Source organism: Dipodomys ordii, unplaced genomic scaffold (assembly GCF_000151885.1).
Source record: "Dipodomys ordii isolate 6190 unplaced genomic scaffold, Dord_2.0 Scaffold52, whole genome shotgun sequence".
In the NCBI taxonomy this organism is placed as follows: Eukaryota; Metazoa; Chordata; class Mammalia; order Rodentia; family Heteromyidae; genus Dipodomys; species Dipodomys ordii.
The window spans coordinates 12438561-12464404 of NW_012267268.1; the positions used below are offsets into that span (position 1 = coordinate 12438561).

Genomic DNA, 25844 nt, shown 5'->3' on the forward strand with positions numbered 1-25844 from the left:
AAAAAAAAAAAAAAGAATTCTAAGCTCAAGTTAAGTTTTTTATTCCTTTGACTTTTTTTACACCAAGCTTTTCTTTTTCTTAGTAAAAATGTGACAGCATTTTTCACTCAATCTAAGATGCTAATGAATATAAAATGCACAAATGGTCATCTTTACTGATGGAAAGAGCACTACTCCCATCCTAAAACGAGAAATTTGGGCAGTCTACAAAATTCAAACCTTTATTGAACTTGTTGGAATAACTGAGATTGCAGGACATGTAAGTAGCTAAAATCTAAAGTAAATGATCACTTTCCAAGAAAAACCAGAATACAAGTGCTGGCTCAATCAAGGCAGAACACAGAGAAAGACTTACAGTGAATGATAGGAAAGGAAAATTCAGTTCAACCATGAACAATTCAGGGCTTAGTTCACACTCACTCTAAGTCTTTACAGTGAACGCCCTTCCATACACTTACAGGAATGGAGACTACAGACAGTTTGATGTGGTGGTTGAACGTAGAGAATGAAAGGGTCCACTGCTAAGGGAAAGGTATGAAGCCCTCCCTTCCTTCTACCCTAAGAAATGAAAGCCTTTAATTTCTGCAGAAATTTTAACTCCAGTTAAGGGGAACAGGAAAGAGGAATTAAAAAATATATACTGAGAAGCAGCAAGAGTGGAAACCTCTGGGACCTGACCATTAGAGTTTTCCTAGATTCCTAAAAGATGGGCAGGATCAGAAAGAAAGCCTACTGACTCAGAAGACTGAGAAAATGGAAACTGCCCCAAACTGAAGCTGGGCATGTCAGCACTGAACCTTTTATTTTTCCCTTTCCCAAATCCTAGGCTAACAAATAACAGCAATCAAGTTACTGCGGAAGGAGGGGTAAGGTCATAGAGAATGAGTACAGGCATACAATAAAGGCCAAAACAAGGATACAGCAGGAACATTAAGAAAACTGCTATTGGAAACAAGGAATTTGAAATCCACAGCACACAGGAACCACAGCAACAACAAAATTCAAACCCAACTCAACTAAGAAGTAGACAGAGGAGCTGTCTAGTCCAGGCATAAAGTTTGTTTACCTTAGTCTCCATTATCCTGATCCAGATGTCAGAAGTTCAATATGATATCAGAAGACACAAAACCGCAAACAAAGTAAAAGCAACGGGGTGAACGCAACAACATAACCAGACTTAAGACTAACCTGATTATGATGTTAAAGGTTCTTAGAGAAAGGTAGACAACATGCATAAAAACTGCAGCACAAAGTCAAATGAAAAGAAAAACTGAAATTGAAAACAAAGAAATAGGGCTGCAGCATGGCTCAAGCAGTAAAACTACCAGCCAAACAAACAAACAAAGTATGCAAAGTCAAGTTCAAATTGGAAGAAGGAAGGAAGGAAGGAAGGAAGGAAGGAAGGAAGGAAGGAAGGAAGGAAGGAAGGAAGGGTTCCTTCAATAATAGATCATGAATAGATCATTAATCTTAGCAAGGCTGAGAAAATAATCAATGAACCTGAAAACAGACATAAGAAATTTCCCAAAGTGTGAGCAGAGAAGAACTGACAAAGATGTAAAAGAGTATTGGACAGTCCATGGTACCAGTACCTGGAATGCTAAAGTGAATGGGGAAGAAGAAATATTTGAACGGATAATGACTAGAAATTTTTCATAACTATAGATATAACAAACTCAGGAAACATCTATTGAGAATTTGCACACAAATACACTCAGACAAGTTATATCCAAACTGTTAGGAATCAAAATCCTAAAAGCTACCAGAAGTGGAAAAAAGAGCACATTATTTACAGAAGAATGAAGGGAAGACTAAAAGTAGAGCTCTTCTCTGAAAGCACATAAACCAGAAGACAGTGATGAGTGATAACTTTAAAGTACTTAAATTAAGGCTAAGCATAGTAGTAGATGCTTATGATTCTAGTCCACTTGGGAGTTAGATACAGAAGGATCATAATTCAAGGCTAGACTAGGCTATATAGTAAGTTCAAGGCCAGCTTGGGCAATATAACAAAACTATCTTTTTTTTTTTTTGGTCGGCTGTGGGGCTTGAACTCTGGGCCTGGGCGCTGTCCCTCAGCCCTTCAGCTCAAGACAAGCGCTCTACCACTTGAGCTACAGCGCCACTTCCGGTTTTCTGGTGGTTTATTGGAGATAGGAGTCTCACGGTCTCTCCTGCACGGGCTGGCTTTGAACCGCGATCCTCAGATCTCAGCCTCCTGAGTAGCTAGGATTACAGGCGTGAGCCACTGGCGCCCGGCTAACAAAACTATCTTAAAACAACAATAAAGTATTTTTTGAAGAGAATGTATGTAAAGAATTCTATACTAAAAAATATATCTTTCGGGGCTGGGAAGGTGGCTCAGTGGTAGAGCGCTTGCCTTGCATACTCGAGGCCCTGGATTCGATTCCTCAGCACCACATCAGCAAAAAGAAAAAAGCCGGAAGTGGCACTGTGGCTCAAGTGGTAGAGCGCTAGCATTGAGCTGAAGAGCTGAGGGATAGCGCCCAGGCCCAGAGTTCAGCCCCACGACCGGACCCCCCCAAAACAAAAAACAAAAAAAATGTATCTTTCAAAAATGAATAAATATATTTTCTTTTTAAAATTTATTGTGATTATAGAGGTGATATACAGGGGGGTTATATTTATATCTCTCAGGTGAACTGTATTTTCAAACAAAAACCAAAATAATTTATTGTCAGTAGACTTGTAACAAAGGTTAAATGCAACTCTCTATGCAAAATTAATTTAATACCTCACTAAATCTTGGATCTACATTAGTTAATAAAAATGAAAGATTTCCTTTCTTATTTCAATCAACTTAATAGACAGCTGTCTAAAGCAAAAGAATAGCAAGAATAGTGTGGAATACATATGTAGAAGAATGACGCATCAGCACAAAAGGGAGGAATTCCTATTATTCAAAGCTTGTTGCAACGAAGTTCCAAGCATTAATCTCTCAAGGCATTGTGACAAAATCCAAATACTCTGCAATCTGGCCTTAGTTACTACTATAGTCCTAGTCCTACAATTTCAAATAAGATACCCCCAATGTCAGTAACAAAGTTCCTCCCCACATTCAGAGTATGTCATGGTCACTTGCACACATCACCTCCTTAGCTAGTGAATGAACAACTTCAACCACACTTAAGATTTAGATTAAACAATATACCATAATTATTTCTCAATATTCAACATGCATATGAGGAACAGAATGGAGAATAACTAGTTACTAGTAATTAGCAGTGACACCATATATACACTTGATATTCCAGCCACCTTTAGAAATACCATCATCACCTCTTTTGAGGAGTTGGTTTCACTCTAAGAACTCACTTGTTATTTTAGTATTATAAAGTTCTATAAAGGTTTTGTATACATGTCATTATGACATTTCTATTACTTACAACGGCTAGGTGGGCTGATGTCCATTACAGTCAAAGTAGGATTGTCTATGTCACTTCCCCTTCTTCTTATTCGACTGTCATCATACTCTGGGGTAAAGATACTGCTGCCACTACTAGTGCTTAAGGAGTGATCAGTAGGACTGAAACTCACAGGAGACCGGAAGGTGGTGCCCTGGGTCCTTCTAGCTCTTGGAAAGGTTTTACGACCTACAAAACGAAACAACAATTAGCTTACTCCTTTTACTAATATGCTGTATATTAAAATACTTACATTTTTTAAGATAGGAAACAGAAATGTGTCCTATAGGCTAACATACTGAAATGACTATGGAGGAAACACTAGAATGTGTATTCATGCATGCGTGGGCACGTGCACGCACGCCACGCGCACACACACACACACACACACACACACAATACATACACACAAAGTCCAAATGAAAACCACAGAAGACCTTCATATCTAGATTAAAAAAATGAAGAAAAATACTTTATTCTCATTTCCAATAGTTTAAGAATAATATAAAACAAAAATAGAGATGTTTATAGGTAGCATTTTTTTTTTTCCTGGTGCCTGAACTCAAGGCTATTCCTTGTTAGACAGGTACTCTTACCGCACATGAGCCATATCCCCCAGTCCTTTTCATCTTAGCTATTTTCCAAATAGGTCTCATATTTGTGCCCAGGCCAACCTGTACCACAATTCTTCTATTTAGGCTTCTTCCCATGTAGTTGGAATGACATGCCCATGCCACCAATCTCAGTTCATTTACTGACTGAGATAAAGTCTAGCTACCTTTTTTTGTCTGGGCTGCCCTTAAAAGGAGATCTTCCTAATCCCTGCCCTCCCGAGTATCTAGCATTATAGACATGAGCCACTGGCCTACACACTGACTGTAAATGTTTTTCCTCAAGGGCACAATGCAAGTGTAAATTTCAACATTAAGTGGTAACTTTCTAAGTAGTATTAATTTCAATATTAAGCTGTAACTTTCTAAGTAGTATTATTTTTACAATACTGTAAAGGACAGACAAGTTTTATATACTGACATAAAAACTAAAATAAATTTGATTATGACTCAATTTCCTCAAAACTCTTTTTATTTTTGTTCTTTTTCTTGGTGGCATTGGGGTTTCAATTAAGGTCTCATTCTTGCTACACATGTACTTTACCACTTGAACCAAGCCTTCGGTCCTTCCCAAAGTTTTTAAGATCAGAAAATGAAGGAATTCATAAACAAATTATTTCTAATGGTATCATACATATGAGATTAAGTTTTTATATTAATTATATTTGAGAATGCTGAATCGTTATTCAGGTCTAACCATCAGAGACTCACCATCATTATACTCTTGATGATGATATGAAACATGATACCTTCTTGGATATGTTCCTCCTTTTCCAAATTTCTCAAAGATAGGGTTATCATAGTCTGTTAAGACATATAATAAGGTTATCAAAAAAGTCAAATACTGTAATTAAAAAAAAGCACATTTACAAATGCTTATTTGATTTTACAAAAGTCTCCTCCTCAGTCAAAATATGAATATTTAAAATGTAGAATTTGTACTCTAACCTGAAAACTCCTGATGATTATCTGGGTAGCTCTGTGCCCTAGGCATTCGTGATTTTGGATAGCTCTCTCTATAAATAGAAAATGAAACATTAAGAGAAAGTATGTAAATAAAGCATGTGAAAAAAATTTAAGCAATATCTGTATGTGTACACACGTGTGTGTGCATATAAGAAATTCACTCTTAAAAAAAAGAAACTTTAAGCCTTATTTGGTACCTATATACAAAAGGTTGGCTTTTAAAATTAGCTTTTTGAATTTTGGTAAGAAGGATATATTTTGGAATCACGAGTATTTGGAAAATCCTGTTTCAGTTCAAGCTGGTAATTCAACTTTCTTAACTATTTCTGCATCTAGAGAGTGGACAGCATCTATACAATGGACATAATTCCTAATTCATCAAATGTTTCTAAGTCAAATGTTCCAAACAAGTTACTCCAAACATCAAGTACTAAATATATAGCTTTTTTGTTACTATATCCTAGAAATGCTTAACTGTCTACTGACACAGATAAAATTTCATTTAGATAGAAGAAAAATAAATGTAAATTCCTAAACAGTAGTTTTATCTTTTTATAATACTACATTCATAAAACAATCCCAGAAGAGAATAAATAGGTGATGATTTTAATACTAACCCTGTCCAGCACAGGGTGAATACCAAGAGAACAATGTTCTACTGAGACCAAGAGAGCGCATACTTGTGACAAAAATTCACAGATGCAACTTATTTCACACAAGCACTTATATTTTTTAAATGTCAACCAGTAATTTGGACAACAATTACCAAAAATGTAAGTTATTTTTAATATGGTGCTAGAATGAAAGTAATTTTTTTTTTGCCAGTCCTAGGGCTTGAACTCAGTGCCTGGGCACTGTCTTCAGCTTCGTTTGCTTAAAGCTAACACTCTATCATTTGAGCCACAGCACCACTTCTGGCTTTTTCTGTGTATATAGTACTAAGGAATCGGACCCAGGGCTTTATGCATGCTAGGCAAGCAATCTACCACTAAGCTACCTTCCCAGTCCCTGAAAGTAATTTTGAACAGGTAAAATAACTAAAAAAAATCTCCAAGCCAAACATAAAAAATTTGGTAAGTTTTACAAGTAGTTTTAAAAGTGAATATACAGAAATTCTAGGTTTTCACTTGCCTTCAAATACATGATTTTTGGCAAGCAGAAATGCCAAAAGTACTATGATCAAATGCTCAAAATTGTGTAAGTACATACATTTTAAGTAATAAAGGTACGAGTTAAAACATTTACCTTCACTACAAAAAACTTCATTTACCAACAGCATAAACAAGTATCAATTAACTACATTTTCTGTATGTAGACTGAAATAGTTACTAATGGTTTTACATGTTCTATACATGTGTATTTACACATATGTACTAAAACCCAAAACTACAGTCCACATTACCCATCCAAAGGACTATCAAGTGATGGACAACTTCCTGAGCCAGAATTTTCAGGGCTGCTTAAAGATAATGGATCCAGCATCTAGGAAAACAAACAGTTCCACCATGATTCCATCTGATATAACTAAAACATTCTTCAAAAGAAATTATTTTACTGACTCCTCTGTACAACTACTTAGAATTTAAAATCCTCCAAAAAAAGAAATTATTTTGATATTTTTAATTTTTTGAGGGGGAGGGGCAGTACTCCTCCTCCAAAATATGTGGGAGTTTTCTGTTTTGTTTCTTGGAAGTACTAAAGTTTGAGATCGGGGCCGGGCACTTACTTGGCTGGTGTTTTACCACTTGAGCCACATCTCTAACCCTGCATTTAACTCAACATTTAGTTAGAGATGAAGTCTCAGAGACTTTTGTGCTCAGGTTGGCTTCCAGCCACTACCTTCAGATGTCAACCTCCTGAGTAGCTAGGATTACAGGTGTGAGCCACTAGCTTGGCAAAATTACCCATTTCAAGTGCACAATTTAGTAAAATTCAATGACTCTTGATATACTGAGTTGTACAGCCTCACAACTGTACAACAGTTTTAATACTCCAGAAGAACTCCACACTCAATAGTATTGCACTTATTTTCAAACATTTGGCAAGCCATGGCTCCAAAGGTTCCTAAGAGAAAAATCTCTATATTCTATTAAAATGAAAGCTAAAATATTTCATATAATTTTGCTTACTGAAAGTGAACCGTGGCTCCACCAAACCAAGACTATGCAGTGACCACTGCAGTAGTGCAAGCACCCAATGCAATGTTAAGGAACTAAAAACAGAGCTTCATAAAAATGATAATTACACTTTAAATATGTCCATTTTTATTAAGTAGTTGTACAAAAGGGTTTCAATTCCAGAAGTCAGGTTATGCATCTCGATCAATATTACCCCTTCCGTTGTTCTCCCTCATCTTTGAAGTATTCTTTTAAAATGTTACAGACATTTCACAAAACTGAGTTAAATAAACTAAATATTTATAATTTTACCCTATCTTTCAGGCGTTCATTAAAAAAATCTGAATACTAGTTAATCCTAGAATTATAAATGTTTCATTTATGGATTAGTAATATAAGCTGCCTTATTTCAAGAGTTATCTTTATTCATCAATATATAAAGGCACATGCAAATTCATAGACATATTTCAATTTTTTAAAACATTTTTCACTTTAAAGACATGGGATTGGAAAAGAGGTAAAGCACACACGTGTGTACACATATATACACACATGTACATACACACACATATACACACACCCTCAAAGTACTTTCCAAATCACACTGGCCCCAACCAATAACCTTCAGACAAAATGAAAAACCAGCATCCAACATTGGCTTACTTGGTCCATGCTCTCTGGAATGAACTCTCCTTCACTGTTGATGCTAGTGAATGACCCATTCCGGGCAACCTGGTGTAATTCATCTGGAATGTATCCTGGGGGAGGGGAACTTCTATCTCTACTAGTGGAACCTCAAAAGAAAGAAATTATGATTTTAAAGCAATTTTATCAATAGCAAGGAAATCAATTGTTTTAACAGACAACATTTAGGAGCTACATAAAAATTATTTTAGCAAACGAAAACATACTTATTAAAATGTATCAAAACATGTATATTCATAAAACATCAAATGCTTTTATAACCTTTCTAAACTCTCACCCTACTGTAACTACTATAATATTCACTAGAATATTAAGTTTTATGCATTAGGTAGTATGTTCTTCTGACTGCTGACAACTTCCTCATGGGGTGCTGATAAACTACAGAATCCGAGATAAATGCAATTGCACCTGAACTTGCAGAGATAACTTATACCTTGCTAGCTTTTTTAAAAAACAAAAATATTTTAAAATATTTTAAGTAGTTATACAAAGGCATTTAGAATTGAAACCCCTGCCAGCTCTTTCTTTTCTCTGTATGTGTGCCAGTCCTGGGGCTTGAATTTAGGGCCTAGGCTCTATCTGTGGGCTTTTTTGCTCAAGGTTAGCAACTACCACTTCAGCCATACTCAACTTTTTGGTTAATTAGAGAAAAAGAGTTTCATGCCCAGGCTGTCTTTGAACTGTGATCTTTAGATGTCAGCTTCCTAAGGTAGGATTACAGGTATGAGCCACCAATACTCGGCCCCTTGTTAACTTTTAACATAAATTTGAGGCAGCATCTTGATACAGTGAAAGACTATGGGGTTGTAGAAGTCAGAGCATAGCTTCAGTCCCAGTTCCAATTATTCACCAGCTGTCTAGCCGTTACCAAATTATCATGAAACCGTTTTCCCTGTAAACATGAGACTAAATCCATTCTTTGCAAGCATGTTTTCCTGGTAAAAATCATAATGAATGGTTTTCTGTGTACACAGACATATGGTCCTGTGATATTCTTTCAGAGTGAGGTACACACCTGTTAATGTCAGCACTGGAGAGGTAGAGGAAGGAGAGTCAAGAGTTTGAGACTAAGCCAGGCACAGGTGGCTCAAGCCTATAATCCTAGCTACTTAGGAGGCTGAGATCTAAGGATCATAGTTCAAAGTCAGTCCAGGCAGGAAAGTCCATGAGATTCCTATGTCTAATTAACCACTGAAAAACTGGAAGTGGCACTGTGGCTCAAAGTGGTAGAGTGCTAGCCCTGAACAAAGGAGCTCAGGGACAGCACCTAGGCACAGGTTCAAGGCCCAGGACCAGCAAAAAAAAAAAAAAAAACAGTAATAATAAAACATACTCAAGAAATTCCCAGCTCAGCATTTTGATAGCATTCTTGGCAATAATTAAAATCCCTGAAAAGACTTAGGCACTCAAGAGTCTGCTCTACTAATTTCTAGAATTACTTCTTTAATTTTTTCCTTGCATTCCATTGTACAATTAAAATCTCTTCAAGGTTTTCTTTGGATATGTTAATCATTAAAGTACCATGAGGGAAGTGGCACTGTAGCTCAAGTGGTAGAGCACTCACCTTGAGCTGAAGAGCTGAGGTATAGCTCCCAGGCCCAGAGTTCAAGCCCCATGAGCCCCCCCCCACACACACAAAATAATAAAGTACCATGAGTAACAAAAAACTTAAATGGAGATTGCTAATCCTATGATAAGTGAAATTACTTTCTAAGGAAGATCAAATAAATGTGGTTAAGAGAAATTATAAACAGTACAGCAATAGGGTGCTGTTTATTAGGTATATGTTTTGGTGCTGTCTTGTGTTAAAAGATGGGGGAGAAACTAAAGTTTCCTTCCCCACTCCATGACTCAGAGACTGTTTCTTACCAATTAGAGAAAGCCGCTTCTTCTTCTCTGCTCCAAGTACTGTATTATCCAGATCTTCTAGTGATGGCAATGGTTCTGAATTTATAGCCTACAAAAGAAAAAGGACAATAAGTACTTCCCTTTCAGAGCTTTAAAGAGAATCCTGACACCAGTACAACCTACCTATTCTTTATTCTTGGTGGGCCTTGTCAAATCTACTCTTAAAAATTTTAATTATGTCAGGAACAATAATACATGCCTATGGTTCCAGACACTTGGGAGGATGAGCAGGAGGACCATTTGAACCCAGGAGTTCAAAGACAGCTTGGGCAAGACAGTGAAACTGTGTATCCAAAAAAACAAAATAAAACAAGACATTTTAATCCTAACATGATCCCCAAGTTGTGAGTTTCTATTAGTTTCACATGTACAATGTAGTATTCTTATTTGTAATTCTATCTGGTTTTGAATACCAACATTAAACTATAGCAATTAAGAGTATGTAAGGCCAGGCACCAGTGGCTCATACCTATAATCCTAGCTACTCAAGAGGCTGAGATCTGAGGATCGCAGTTCAAAGCCAACCTGGGCAGGAAAGTCCATGAGGCTCTTATCTCCAATAAACTACTCAGAAAAAGCCAGAATTGGAACTGTGGCTCAAGTGGTAGAGTGCTAGCCTTGAGCACAGACAGCTCAAGGAGAGAACCCAGATCCTGAGTTTATGCCCCACAACCCATTAAAAAAAAATAAAGAGTATGTAAGCATATGTTTAATCATATTGAAAACTATCAATGATTACAGAATATAACTGGTTCACATGGAGTTTTTCAAGTCTTATAATCCTTACTGAAAAACAAAATTCCAGTTCATACCTGTGTACTTCCATTAATTACAAGTAGTATCTTGAGGCTCTTCATATGAATACTGCGATCTAGCAGCTCCACAGCTTTGTCCAAGTCATCTTGGGTAGTTAATGGAATTACCAACTAAACAAAAAGGAACATAAGAAAACATGCAGACATCTCACCATGTCAAGTTCTTCACACGCATCTCCATTACTAAGGAATTACAAATCTCAAAATACCACTCTTTCTTATGATAACAAAAGTCTGAAAAATATATGTATTTTGTTCTCCCTATCCAACCACTACTGATCTTAAAATGAATATTTAAAACTTTTTATGAATCATTGTACCTAAAAAGCATATTTAGGGCTGGGAAGGTGGGTCAGTGGTAGAGCGCTTGCCTTGCATGCCTGAGGCCCTGGGTTCGATTCCCCAGCACCACATACGCAAAAAGAAAAAAGCCGGAAGTGGCGCTGTGGCTCAAGTGGTAGAGCGCTAGCCTTGAGCTGAAGAGCTGAGGGACAGTGGCCAGGCCCAGAGTTCAGGCCCCATGACCGGACCTCCCCCCCCAAAAAAAAGGATATTTAAAGACTGATTTTCTGCTTTCTCTTAAGGACAATTCAACTTGAAACAATTGAACTTCAAACCAAGAAATGTGGCTTAAAGTATGTTTTCACTGCAGGTAGCTGGCTGTCTGCATGTCCTGGGATATAAACTTGTAAAACCTCATCAATTTTTAAATAAATTTCTATTAACCACTTTGAAAAAAAAGATTGATTTTTTGTGGCTATTTCTATAATACTGTCAAATTTAATTAATAGTATATTCATCCCAAGACAGCATTAAGGGATATACACATAAAAGTATCTCTATAGATAAACTCTCAGCTTTTTCCTAGATTTGCATTCTCAACTGGTGTTTATGGATACAACAAACTGAGCTGCTATGGAGGGAGGGGTGCCAATAGCCACATACCTATAATCTACAGTTTGTCTCTAGTGCTGGTGATCTGACTATTATACTGTAGAACAAATGAGCTAAGTAAATCAGCCATCACAGGAAACACTGATGTGGAACTTCCATGCATTAAGCATGTAAGATTTCATCTTACAAATGAAATGGAGAACATCTCAAGTGGATACTGTATTATCCCTGAAATGGACAGGGAACAAATACCATATTATCCGTGGGTAGGGGACAAAAGTACCTAATAGGTCTACAGGTCTATGAAAAAGCGATTCATTCAACTTCAGAAGCTACTCAAGAAGCTAAGATTTGAGGATCAAGTTTGAAGCAGACTGGGCAGCAGGAAAGTCCATGAGACTCTTATCTCCAATTAACAACCATAAAGCTGTAAGTGTAGGTGTGGCTCAAGTGGAAGAGCAGCAGTTTTTTTTTTCTTTTCTTTTTTTTTTTTTTTTGTCGGTCGTGGGGCTTGAACTCTGGGCCTGGGCGCTGTCCCTCAGCTCTTCAGCTCAAGGAGAGCGCTCTACCACTTGAGCTACAGCGCCACTTCCGGTTTTCTGGTGGTTTATTGGAGATAGGAGTCTCATGGTCTTTCCTGCCCGGGCTGGCTTTGAACCGCGATCCTCAGATCTCAGCCTCCTGAGTAGTTAGGATTACAGGCGTGAGCCACCAGCGCCCGGCTAAGAGCAGCAGTTTTGAGCAAAAAAGAGACAGCACGTAGGCAGAATTCAAGCTCCAATAGTGGCACAATTTTTTTTTAAATCATTCTTAAGCATGACATTAAGCAAGATATTGTGGCTCACACCTATAATTCTAACAACTACTGGAGATGGAGATCAGGAAAAAGCTAACAAGACCCCATCTCAACAAATAAGCTGAGTAGGTGACTGATCTGGACAAAAACAGAGACCCTAGTAGAAAAATAACTAAAAATAACTAACTAAATAAATAAGAACCTGGGGCAGCTCAAGTGATAAAATGCCTGTCTGACAAGCATGAGGCCAAGTTTAACCTCAATACTCACATACACACATACTTAACCTCAATACTCACATACACACATACAGACAAACTCACACCACACATACACAATTTCGCAGCTTAAGGAAACTGCCAATAACATCAAAACATACTCCATTCTATAGAAGGACAGAGTGAAAATAAGCAAACATATCCCACACTTGCCAACCATATCTAGCAAGCATACCATATGAGTCACGTCAAGTTAATACCAACTCAGCTTGGGGTCCTCTGAGTATAACTCCCTTGAGGACAAGGACCTCTACCTGGAGCAGAGCACAATGAAAAGCAGATCTTTGATTTGTTTAGTAATGCCCTCGTGAGAGCTCAAACTGCACTCAAAGTATTTAGTGTAAAGCCTCTTTAGAATTCTTTATAAGAGCCGGGCGCTGGTGGCTCACGCCTGTAATCCTAGCTACTCAGGAGGCTGAGATCTGAGGATCGCAGTTCAAAGCCAGCCCGGGCAGGAAAGACCATGAGACTCCTATCTCCAATAAACCACCAGAAAACCGGAAGTGGTGCTGTAGCTCAAGTGGTAGAGCACTCGCCTTGAGCTGAAGAGCTGAGGGACAGTGTCCAGGGCCCAGAGTTCAAGCCCCATGGCCGACAAAAAAAAAAAAAAAAAAAAGAATTCTTTATAAGAATAAAAACTCTTAAGAAAGGCTGCTTAGCACAAATATAAACCAAAATTAGCAGGACTTTCATCATACATTATCCTCACATTTTACTCTGTACTTAAAATTTACTCATGCTTTGTTTGTAGCAAATTTTTATATTTCTAGAATATTTTATATTCCTATCTCTTAAATAGGCTCTTTTTCCTGTGAAAATTTTCCTCTAATAAAATAAAAATTATTCCTATTGGGTATGATAGAACGAGCCAGATCTACTGATCTGCTTTTTCATTTCAGTACCAATTAAGAACCATAGTAACTAATTTAGTAACTAATTCTCTCCCATGTCCTAAGGTCACTTAAAATAAAAGAAAGCTAATTTCAAACTATCTATATTGTACTAATTCTAAGATCACCTAAAATGAGAGAAAGCCAGTTTCAAATTATCTATATTGTACTAAATAAACACTTTTTTTATGTGGTAAATTAATTTCAACCTCATTCATGAAATGTTTCCTCTTGGCTTATTCTTATTAAGTTGGTTTTATGTTAATAAATTGTTTTGTGGAAAGGAAACCAAAAGTTGTGTGTAACAACACATTAAACAGAACTAAAATTAGAAAGAAGTGAATTAGCTTCCTGAATTTATATACTGAAATGGGAGAACAGCTCATGAAAGAATTTTTGTGCTCTACTCATCCAAAACAGGAAAGAGCTTAGGATTCTTTGCTTAGATACCTCCAGAACCATCCCCCACGTCACACACTCACTCAAACACACACAGCACACAACACACACACACACACACACACAATAAAAGGAACCAAATTAACAAACCCAATCAATCACAACTTCAATTTTCTGCTTGTTTCAATCCTGACTGTATTATGCTCATTTTGAAAAGAGGAATTTATATTACACTAGAAAAAAGTATTTACCTGAACAAAATAATAAACAGTAAAGCGAGGTTTTCACTTGCCCACAAATGTACAAAACTAACAACTCTTAATATTTTCCTTAATACTACCAACATCCAAGGCCCAAGTTTGGTGACTACTATGTAGTAACATGAATTAGAATTGGTTAAGGTCCTGGTTTGTTCAATACTATGCAGTAACGTGAATCATAATTGTTTTACTCACAAAAATCACAAATTCTACAGAACTCGGGGTGGGAAGAAATCTTAAATGTAATTTTACCCTAATATTTTTTGTGTGTCATATCCTGCCTTAATAATAAAAAAAGCTCTATCAAAGCATCTCATTAAAATCCTAATATTTTCAAATATGTTATTTAAACAGTGCTTTAAAATTTGCAAAGCACTTTCACACATTTCTGTTTTTTTCAAATTATTTATTGTGATTAAGTGGTTACATAATTTCTCAAATTTCACAGTATTCTGGAATAGTGATGCTTAGTTAAAGTCACAAACACATTCTAACTTTTTTTTTGGGGGGGGTGGTCCAGTCGTGGGGCCTGAACTCTGGGCCTGGGCGCTGTCCCTCAGCTCTTCAGCTCAAGGCTAACGCTCTAACACTTGAGCCACAGCACCACTTCCAACTTTTTTCTTTTTGCTTATGTGGTGCTGAGGAATCAAACCCAGGGCCTCATGCATGCAAGGCAAGCGCTCTACCATTGAGCCACCTTCCCAGCCCCCACATTCTAACTTTTATGAGGCAAATTGTCTATCATGGTCTATAACATTTATGAGTTCTATGAGTTTTGCAATAGTTATTTCTTCCACATTGGGTGATATGTACATTTGTTTTGTTTTACATAGCATCAGCTGTTTCCTCTTTCCCACTTGTTCCCTCCCTCCCATCGCTGCCATTGAGTTGCTTAGTTCATTTTGATCAATGTCCAGTGCAGCTAATGGATCCGCTGTTGTCTGTTTTTCCCTTATTTCCTCTAGTTCTGTGTCCTTCTCCTGATTTCCCTCTGGTGTGTACATTATACCATATATGTGATCAGTAGCATGGGGTTATTTAGTAGTGATTTGACCAGATGAGTGGGGTCCTTTGTTTCTTACGTCTTGTTAATTTTGTCATATCACCTTACATTTTAAATTTAACATCCGCTTATCAGGGAGACCATGTACCGTTTGTCTCTTTGCTCTTGGCTTACCTCAATACGATTTCTTCTAGCTCCATCCATTTCCCTGCAAATGCCATTATTTTGTCCTTTCTAATGGCTGTATAATATTCCATTGTGTATAGATACCACAATCTTTGGATCCAATCATCCATGGTGGGACATCTGGGTTGTTTCCATATCCTGGCTTTGTGAACAGTGCTGCAATAAACATGGAGGTGCATGTGTCCTTGTATCCTGATTCCTGTTGTTCAGGATAGATGCCTAGGAGTAGTATGGCTGGGTCATAGGGGAGGTCTGTATTTGGCTTTCTGAGGCCCTTCCAGACTGCTTTCCAAAGTGGTTGTATAAGTGTACATTCCCACCAGCAGTGTAATAAGGTTCTTCTTTCTCTGCATTCCCTCCACCAACATTTGTTGTTGGCTGACTTTAGGATGTGGGCCATTCTGACTGGGGTAAGGTGGTATCTCAGGGTTGTCTTCATTTGCATTTCCTTCACAACCTGGGATGGTGAACATTTCCTCATGTGTTTCTTTGCCATTTTTATCTCTTCTTCTGAGAAGTCTCTCTTTAGTTCCCTTGCCCATTTAGTAATTGGTTTGTTAGGTTTGGGAAGGATTAGTTTCTTAGGTTCCCTGTATATACATTGTCTGATATTTTGCTGGCAAATATTTTTTTCCCAGTTAGTTGGTGGTCTTTCTAGCTTGGTTGCTATAGCTTTAGCTGTGCAAAAATTTTTTATTTTAGGGGCTGGGAAGGTGGCTCAGTGGTAGAACGCTTGCCTTGCATGCATGAGGCCCTGGGTTCAATTCCTCATCACCACATAAGCAAAAAGAAAAAAAGCCAGAAGTGGCACTGTGGCTCAAGTGGTAGAGTGCTAGCCTTGAGCTGAAGAGCTGAGGGACAGCGCCCAGGCCCAGAGTTCAGGCCCCATGACCGGACCCAAAAAAAAAAAAAAACTTTTTATTTTAAGGTAGTCCCAATTGTAAAGTCTCTTTCCAATTTGTTAGGACCCTGAGACTCTGTTCAGGAAGTTTCTGCCTGTGCCTATAAATTCAAGTGTTTCTCCTACTCCGTCCTGCAGTAGTTTCTGAGATTCAGGTGTGATGTTAAGGTCTTTAATCTTTTTTGAGTTAATATTGGTGCATGGTGATAGGCTGGGGTCCACTTTTAGTTTTCTGCATATGCCCTCCCAGTTTTCCCAGCACCAGTAGTTGAAGAGGCTGTGTTTCTTCCACTGTATGTCTTTGGCTTCTTTGACAAATACCAGCTGACTGTAGGCATCTGGTTTTATTTCTGGATCTTCTACTCTATTCCATTGGTCTTCAGGTCTGTTTTTGTGCCAGTACCATGCTGTCTTTGTTATGGCTCTATAGTAGAGTTTGAAGTCCGCCATCGAAATCCCTCCCATATTGTCTTTTTTGCCTAGAATTGTTTTGGCTATTCTAGGTCTTGTGTTGTTCCATATGAATTTTTGGACTGTTTTCTGTATTTCAGAAATGTATGTCATTGGGATTTTAATAGGAATTGCATTGAATTTGCATATTAATTTTGGCAGTATTGCCATTTTTAAAGTTTTTATAGTTTTTGTTAAATACTTCTTTTACATCTTTGGTTAGGTTAATTCCTAAATATTTTATTTGGGGGGGGGGTTATTGTGAATGGGGTTGCTTCCTTTATTTCCCTCTATGCTTGTACGTTGTCAGTGTACAGGAAGGCAACTGATTTTTGTGGGTTGATTTTGTATACTGCTACTTTGCCGAAGTGATTGATAATTTCTAAGAGTTTGGGGATGGAGTTTTTGGGATCGTGGAGGTATAGTATCATGTCGTCTGCAAAAAGGGATAGTTTAACTTCTTCTTTCCCTATGCGGATCCCTTTAATGTCTTTTTCTTGCCTTATTGTCCTGGCTAAGGGTTCCAGGACTATATTGAAGAGGAGTGGAGACAGTGGGCATCCTTGCCTTGTTCCTGATTTTAGGAGAATTGGTTGTAATATTGGCTATTGGTCTATCGTATATGGCTTTTATTGTTATAAGGAATGTTCCTTCTATTCCTATTTTCTCCAGAGCTTTTAACATGAATGAATGTTGTATTTTATCAAAAGCCTTTTCTGCATCTGTAGACATAATCATGTGATTCTTGACCTTGGCTCTGTTGATGTGTTGGATTACATTTATTGATTTACGTACGTTAAACCATCTCTGCATCTCTGGGATGAAGCCTACCTGGTTGTAGTGTATTTTTTTTTTTATGTGTTTCTGGATTCTGTTAGCTAGAATTTTGTTAAGGATCTTTGCATCTGTGTTCATCAAGGAGATTGGTCTGTAGTTCTCTTTTTGGTTGGGTCTTTGCCTGGTTTGGGGATGGGTGTGATATTGGCATCGTAGAATGAGTTTGGGATAGCTCCCTCCTTCTCTGCTTCTCTGAAGAGCTTGAGGAGTTCTTCTTTAACGGTATTATAGAATTCTGCTGTGAATCCATCTGGTCCTGGGCTTTTCCTTGTTGGAAGACTTATTGCTTTCTGTATCTCATTGTAAGATACTGGCTTATTTGATTTACTTCTTCTTTGCTCAGTTTGGGCAACTTGTATTACTCTAAAAATGAATCCATTTCTGCTCTGTTTTCTTTCTTTAGAGAGTATAACTTTTGAAAATAGTTCTTTATAATTGTTTGGATATCTTTATTTGGTGTGATTTTTCCTGTGGCATCCCTGACCTTGTTAATTTGGGTTTCCTCTCTCCTTTTCTTAATTATTCTTGCCAAAGGTCTATCCATTTTATTTATTTTTCAAAGAACCAGCTTTTTATTAATTTTATTTATAAATTTCCTATTCTCTATCTCATTAATTTCCACTCAATTTGATTATCTGGCTCCATCTAGTAACTTTAGGTTCCATTTTTTCATGTTTTTCTACCTGTTTTAATTGCAACATGAGATTATTTACTTGGTCTGTCTCTATTTTCTTGATGTGGGCACTGAGAGCGATAAATTTGCCCCTCACAACTGCTTTTGCTGTATCCCACAAGTTTCTTTGTGATGTGTCTTCATTTTCATTGAATTGTAGGAACTTTTTAATTTCTTCTCTAATTTCAAACACTTTCACACATTTCTTATGTGAAATTTCCCCAAGTTGTTCACAAGTGTCACTCTGTGTAACTGGTATCATCCTTTCCTCTGTGTGGGCTGCCCTCAAGATGCTTTCTACTCCAGTATTCTTTGTCTGAAACTCCTTGTAGGGTTGGCTTTTCATTCTAAAGTCTCAGTACACATAGCACCACTTCAGCTACTTCTTAATACTACAAACAGGACCCTATTGCCTTTTGCCTTATTCATTATCCTAATACTTTATGAATTTCCTTCAAAGGACTTCATACATCTAAAAAACTCATTTATTAACTTCTTCAATGCCTACTCCCTGAGAAGCTGTAATTCATAAACAATAATATTAAGCTCAAAAAGCTTACTTAAGATTTTCTGAAGATAAAAAAGCAACAACCAATTACCTCATGAAATGTTCCTACCAATCATAAGATCTGAAGAACTGTAAGAAACCTCAGAGACTACCAAGTCCAAGCCTAACTTTAGAGATTACAAAGGTAATTCTTGAGAGCACAGAGCTCTTCTGTGCCAGAGCAAGCCCTGTGTACTCACCCCCAAAGTTTATAAATCAATTATGTCCAATCCAACACTAAAAATAATCCTTTAGTTTTAATTAAACTGTCTCATTATCAAAACTCTACTGAATGTGACCGGTATAATATCAGAGGAAAAGGCAGTTCAACAATAAATTAAACATCCAAGCAGCTAACATTTAGGTAATACACAGAATTCTCCCAGCATAATTTATTATTTCTTTTTTTGCCAGTCCTGGGGCTTAAACTCAGGGGCTGGGCACTGTCCTTCTTTTGTTCAAGGCTAGCACTCTATCACCTGAGCCACAGTGCCACGTTTGGCTTTTTCTGGGTATGTGGTACTGAGGAATCAAACCCAGGACTTCATGGATGCTAGGCAAGCACTCTACCACTAAGCCATATTCCCAGCCCCCAGCATAAATTCTTATTCAATTATTTACACAGTAACATCTTCTAAATTATTTTATACAATGGAAAAAAATTCATATTAACCAAGTAAAATTTACAAATTTACCTGTGATGTTTTATTCATTTAACTCAATATATATTTTTACTAATCACTAAATAACAACATTCTTAAAACAATCTCTTACATGAACACACTAGTTGGTCAAATAAGGAGCACTCTAAGTTAAAATACATGTGTTTACCTCATTGTTGGTATAATGTAGATCCATGGACTGTCCAAATGCAATTTTAGCCTTAGACCTCAGGTCTTCTAGCTTAACTGGTCTGGGGAACTGAAGGATTCTTTATAGACAGAATTTTTAAATATTTTAATCTTTAGGCATAAACAATATACTACCAACATTCATATCTTATTACATACAAAATAAAATAAAAACTGTGCAAAGTTTAGGGTTTTTTCCAGAGCTTATAAGGATCATGAGCAAATTTCAACCCAAAGTTCAAAATCTCTCCAGTTCTATTCAAATTAAAATTAAAGAAATGTCAAGACTTTCTACAGTTTCTAATTTGCAATAGAAGTGTCATATAAATATTAAAGGCCAATGTAAAACATCCACTGAGGAAAATGATTAAATGTAACTATGTGACTCTTGCATAATAAGAATGCAATGAAACTGTTAAAAATAATAATGAAGCTGTCTTTGGGACTTCTCAAATTTTGTTGTCTGTATCCTTATCAATTCAACATTTCTTTTAGTCCACAGATTATATAAACACATTTTAATATAGCTTACAGAAATTAAAATGAAATTAAAATATTTCTTCCTATATCCCAAAGGATTTGCCTTGACTGGCTCAAACAGCATACAGTAATTTGGAAGAGAAAGTACCATGTAGACTCCAAGCTGCACATAGGAGAGCTCTCATGTACTTTATTCACTTTATGTCCCAGGACCTAACATGTAATAAATACTCAATAAACAGGGCTAAGTAACTAAAAAACTGGGAAAAACAGGCTGGGAAGATGGCTCAGTGGTAAAGTGCTTGTCTTGCATTTATAAGGCCCTGGGTTCAATTCCTCAGTACCACATAAGCACAAAAAGTCGAATAAGTGGTGCTATGGCTCAAGTGGTAGAGTGCTAGCCTTAGCTGAAGAGTTGAGAGACAGTACCTACTCCCAGAGTTCAGGCCCGATGACTGACCAAAAAAAAAAAAAAAAAAAAGATTGGGAAAATATCCATGAAGAATCTTAAATAGGGAAGTGGAGCAGACAACAGTTCTATGGTATGCTTGTTATATTCCATTTTATTCAATACTTCTTCAAGTTATATTATTTGTATGCCATTTTAAGTCCTTAAGACTAAATTGTTATTATACCATATATTAAGAAATCAAAATTAAATTCCATCTTCCTATTAGGTTTTGTTAGCTACTTTGTATCAACTAGCACTATCACCATCACCCAGCATCACCACTCCTGCACTAAGATAGAGATCCCCAAGGGTAACGCCAGGTTAGCATCTCCACTAAATAATTTGCAGGTACCAATCCAACTCAATTTCCTCAACATTACTAACAAAACACATCATATCATTAATGCGTCTTCAGAGTAATCAAAACTATAAACACTAAGTCAATATACATAAATTCAGTGTCTAATAATTGTAAGAAATAATCCATTGAGGGCTGGGAAGGTGGCTCAGTGGTAGAGCACTTGCCTTGCATGCATGAGGCCCTGGGTTCGATTCCTCAGCACCACATAAGCAAAAAGAAAAAAAGCCGGAAGTGGTGCTGTGGCTCAAGTGGTAGAGCACTAGCCTTGAGCTGAAGAGCTGAGGGACAGCGCCCAGGCCAAGAGTTCAAGCCCCACAACCAGACCCCCCCCCAAAAAAAAAGAAAGAAAGAATCCATTGAGTAAGATATAAGTAAATGGTAAAATTTAAAGAGTGCATTAAGCACTGACCTTATGAATTCTTAATATTGCAAAGTAAAAACATCAATAATTTCTAATGATTAGCCCAAATTGTGACACATTGTTATCTAACATCTAACCACGTCACACTTTACAGAAGGACTGCTCCATTCTATAAAAGCCATGAAACCTTATTCAAATCTGGAGAGAACTTTGAGTAACCTGTACTAAATAACTTAATGGATAGGTAATGTTTCTTTGATTACCTTTTTTCTCCTCTATGTTCAAATTTGACTCGGACATCATTCTGTAATGAAATGACAAATCAGTTACACAATCATTCAGATATATATTTGAAAGTTCTAAACCATATTTTTCCTTACCCATTTATTTAATATACAGCAGAAAGGAAAGGGAGGTTTATTTTCAGTGCCAGCTTCTATCAATTTATATTGTCTGCCAAAAAGCTGGGTTGAGAATTATGTTGCAAAGTCAGGCTCAATGGGAAAAAAGCACAAAATCTATGAGTGAGGACACATCACAGGTACATATTTGCTGACCTTGCATAATGGAATATTGCATACGACACAGTAGTCTTCCTTTATGTGTAGAGGGAGTATTCCAAGATCAAAATGATCTTTTTTCCCCTTTCTTCCTGTCAACTTGAAAACTTTCTACTCTAATTCAATTGCCAGCATCAATACTCTTATGCTGTTGGGGCCACTATTATGTGCATTATTATTACGGATTAGTTGAAAACAAGTACTATAATATCACGTTAGTTAATCTAAAATGGATCCTCAATTTCTATAATGGTGTGTAGCATATATATAGCAGTTTGGACAAATACAATGGACAGTATATACAATGGACAAAGGAATATACTTCATGAGGATAGCAGTAAAAACCAGGAGAGTGTGAAATTTTATCCCAGTATTCAAAATGTCAGGAAATGTAAAAAAAAAAAAAATTTTTTTTGTTGGTCATGGGGCTTAGACTCTAGGCCTGGGCACTGTCCCTCATCTCTTCAGCTCAAGGCTAGCACTCTACCACTTGAGCCACAGTGCCACTTCCAGCTTTTTCTACTTATGTGGTACTGAGGAACTGAACCATTCAAGGCAAGCACTCTTACCACTGAGCCACCTTCCCAGCCCAGGAAATGTAAAAATTTTTAAATGGTTCATTTCTAGAATTTTTTTTTTTTGGGGGGGGGTCCGGTCATGGGGCCTGAACTCTGGGCCTGGGCGCTGTCCCTCAGCTCTTCAGCTCAAGGCTAGCGTTCTACCACTTGAGCCACAGCGCCACTTCCGGCTTTTTTCTTTTTGCTGATGTGGTGCTGAGGAATCGAACCCAGGGCCTCAGGCATGCAAGGCAAGCGCTCTACCACTGAGCCACCTGCCCAGCCCCTCATTTCTAGAATTTTCCATTTGTTATTTTCAGACTTTGGCCAGCTATAGGTTAACTGGAACTTTGGAAATTAAAATAATTTAAAATCGTTTATAAATATCCAAAACAGACTCATTTAGAAAAGAAGAAAAAAAATTGCTTAAATGTTTAAATAGATAAAATACAAATATTAGTGAGCAGTTACAATATTCAATGAAATTCTAACATTTCAAAAAGTGTATACTGGTGTAGAAAAATGTATAAAACAGAACATATGGTTCAAACTATAAAATCTAAACGCATTTAAAAAAATCTATAAGAGGGGTTGGGAATGTATGTGACTTAGTGGTAGAGTGTTTGTCTAGCATGAATGAAGTCCTAGGCTCCTCAGTACCACATATACAGAAAAGGCTGAAAGTGGTGCTATAGCTCAAGTGGTGAGTGCTAGCCTTGAGCAAAAGAAGCTCAGGAACAGTGCCCAGGTCTTGAGTTCAAGCCCCAGGTCTGACAAAAAAAATTTTTTTTATAAAATCAGGTTAAAGAAAAATAATTCACAGACCAACTACATGTACTTGTTAAAATATTCTTGAAATATATACCTGCTTTTTTGGTGATGAAGATTTTGTTTTTCTACTTTCCTGTAAGGATAATGCTGGTCGACTGGCCTTATGAAGGACAGCCAAATCTTGCATGATTGAGTTCAATGCTTGCTGATCATCTAGATATTTTTTAAAAGAACACAATACAGAACTGTAAATTCAACATATACTTATCATATATACCAAATAAAATTTATAATGGCTTTGAACCATGATCCTCAGCTAGGATTATAGGCATAAACCACTAGCACTTAGCCTTCTATATATTTTTAAGCAATGACTCTTTTGTGCTTTGTTGCTTACTGTAAAGCATTATTAGAAAATAATAAAAATCTGTAATCACTTAATCACAATCAAAAAAAAAAGAACCTCAGGGAAGGGAGGGAGGGAGGGGATGGTAGGGGGAAAACAATGGAGGGGGTAACAATGTTCAAGAGGAAGTGTACTCATTACTTCACTCATGTAACTGTAACCCTCTGTATAGTATCTTTACAATAAAAAAAATAACATACAAAAAAAAAGAAAATAATAAAAATCAATTTGATTAGTATATAGCTCTGAGTTCAAGCAAAAGCAATAAAAATGACAAGTGGATAGGAGTTCAGTAAATGCATGTCCAATTTGGAAGCAGAAGTGTAATTTGTATAAGTGATTAGACTGGAAAATCTGAACCAAAAAATATCATGATAAACAACTTACATATTTACCAAGTATACCCATACACTAAAAGTACATTTGCCCATAATTACATTAAAGAACAAAAGCCAAGTTAAACTCTTTAGCCCATAATGTTATGAATGTGGTAGTAATTGCATTTATTTTCTTAAGCGAGTAGTAGAGAAAATGTGACAAAGACAAATTTTGGCAAATAAATGTAAGCCAAAAGGATAGACCCAATCTAAGTTTAACTACTTAGCAGTTTATTCGGTCCATTTTTCCAAACCAGAACAAAATAGGCCATAGGCTCCATTTCTTTCTAGTATCTCCCTGCCTAATCCCTTTCACAGGATGAAACCCTCAACATGAAGGAGAAAAAGTGGCAGCTAACCAAACAGAAAGCAAAGATATACATTGTGTACACAAGTCCATTTCTATATGTTAGTCTCCCTTAAAATTAAATGTATAATACTACAAGATTGTCTTGAGTTGTCAACTATATTGTCCCTAAACATCAATGATATGTTATAGTACTCAGCTATAAAATATGATTTATTTCTTTCTGGCCATCAGGTGCTAAACAAATCATAGTACATCTGCTGTTCTGAATATTCCTTTTGTGTCCCAAAGAACATGCTCATTTCCAAAACTGCAACAATTCACATTAAAAGTGTTTTACTTGAAAATCTACTTAGTAAATAAATAACTAATATTGCATAAGTTTGCTGTATCACAAATTTTCTTCATGGAACAGTTTATCATAGCACATAATAACAATTTCTCCCTTATCTTATCCTTTAATTGTTACTGGAAAGTGCCTTTAGTTTGAACTCACCCATCATGGCAACCAGCTTGACAATGTGGAAATTAGAATAACTGTTCTTCCATCAGCATTCTTTATTACCTTGGAAGATAGAAAGACAAATACAATAGTAAGAACTAGGACAGACAGCCACAAAAATAAAAACTAATGTAAGTAACACGAATGAGAGATGTGTACACCATAAACACTTTACCCATTGGGGGGGGGTGAGGGGAACACATATATTTTACTTAACATACCAAAATTCCAGACTCACAGAAGAAAAGCAGATGTTCTGCATAGGTCAGTGTTTGTAAAAACAGTTTAGGCACACTAAAGCCATTATTAGTCAACTGTTAGGTTATAACTCTCTTAAAACTAATTTCTCAAGTACTACTCAAAGGCTAACTTTGTAAGCAGGCCTTTTTAAGAATAAGCAGTCTAACCCATTATGTTAATCCTTTTCTATGTAAGTAGAAAAAACAACTTAATATACTAAGAAAGCTAAGATAATTTTTTAACTGTTGCTGGGCATACAATATGTAATAAAAATTTGTATAGCAATAATAGTACAACAGATATTAACTGTACTATTGTTATAGACATTATTAGAATTTATATACTGTTACTATTAGTCCAAACTACAGTTTATGAGTTTTAAAGTTCTTAATTGTACTACTCAGGCCAACCACTAAATAAATAAAAAGTAAATTTTAGAAAATACATCAAACAAGTCAGGTGCTGGTGGCTCATTCCTGGAATCCTAACTACTAAGGAGGCTGAAATCTGAAGATTGCGGTTCAAAGCCAGCCCAGGCAGGAAAACACATGAGATTCTTATCTCCAAGTAATCACAGAAAAAGCTGGAAGTGGCACTATGGTTTAAGTAGTAGAGTGCTAGCCTTGAGCAAAAGGAGCTCAGGGACAGTACCCAGACCCAGAGTTCAAGCCCCAGAACAAGAAAAAGAAAAATATACAACAAAGATGACAAGAAAATTAAAATAAAATACTAGAAAATATCTATTTAGCAAAAAAGTAGTAAGAGAAATCAAGAAACAAGATATAGCATACATGGAAAATGCAGGTGCAAATTTACCTTATGGGCAATTGTATGTAATATAAATGGGATAAACAAACTAATTAAAAGGCAGAGATTACTCAGATAAAAAATAATATGGTTCAACTAGCTATTTAAAGATACACATTTAGAGTCAAAGATAAAATAGACTGTAAGTAAAA

At 36.7% G+C, this 25844-nt stretch overlaps 1 protein-coding gene across 1 annotated transcript in view; it reads right to left on the minus strand.

Moving 5' to 3' along the window:
- Window positions 1–24712, minus strand: part of Map3k2 (mitogen-activated protein kinase kinase kinase 2) — a 45975-nt gene extending 21263 nt beyond the window's left edge. The window contains exons 1-11 of the mRNA XM_013020738.1: window positions 24640–24712; window positions 23148–23266; window positions 21429–21469; window positions 19493–19592; window positions 10545–10658; window positions 9694–9781; window positions 7783–7913; window positions 6405–6484; window positions 4985–5052; window positions 4748–4840; window positions 3408–3614 (exon numbers count right to left, since the gene is read on the minus strand). Of these exons, the coding sequence (XP_012876192.1) occupies window positions 3408–3614; window positions 4748–4840; window positions 4985–5052; window positions 6405–6484; window positions 7783–7913; window positions 9694–9781; window positions 10545–10658; window positions 19493–19592; window positions 21429–21469; window positions 23148–23266; window positions 24640–24646 (1048 nt within the window). The 5' untranslated portion in view covers window positions 24647–24712. The remainder of the gene's footprint in view (window positions 1–3407; window positions 3615–4747; window positions 4841–4984; window positions 5053–6404; window positions 6485–7782; window positions 7914–9693; window positions 9782–10544; window positions 10659–19492; window positions 19593–21428; window positions 21470–23147; window positions 23267–24639) is intronic.
- Window positions 24713–25844: the final 1132 nt, after the last annotated feature.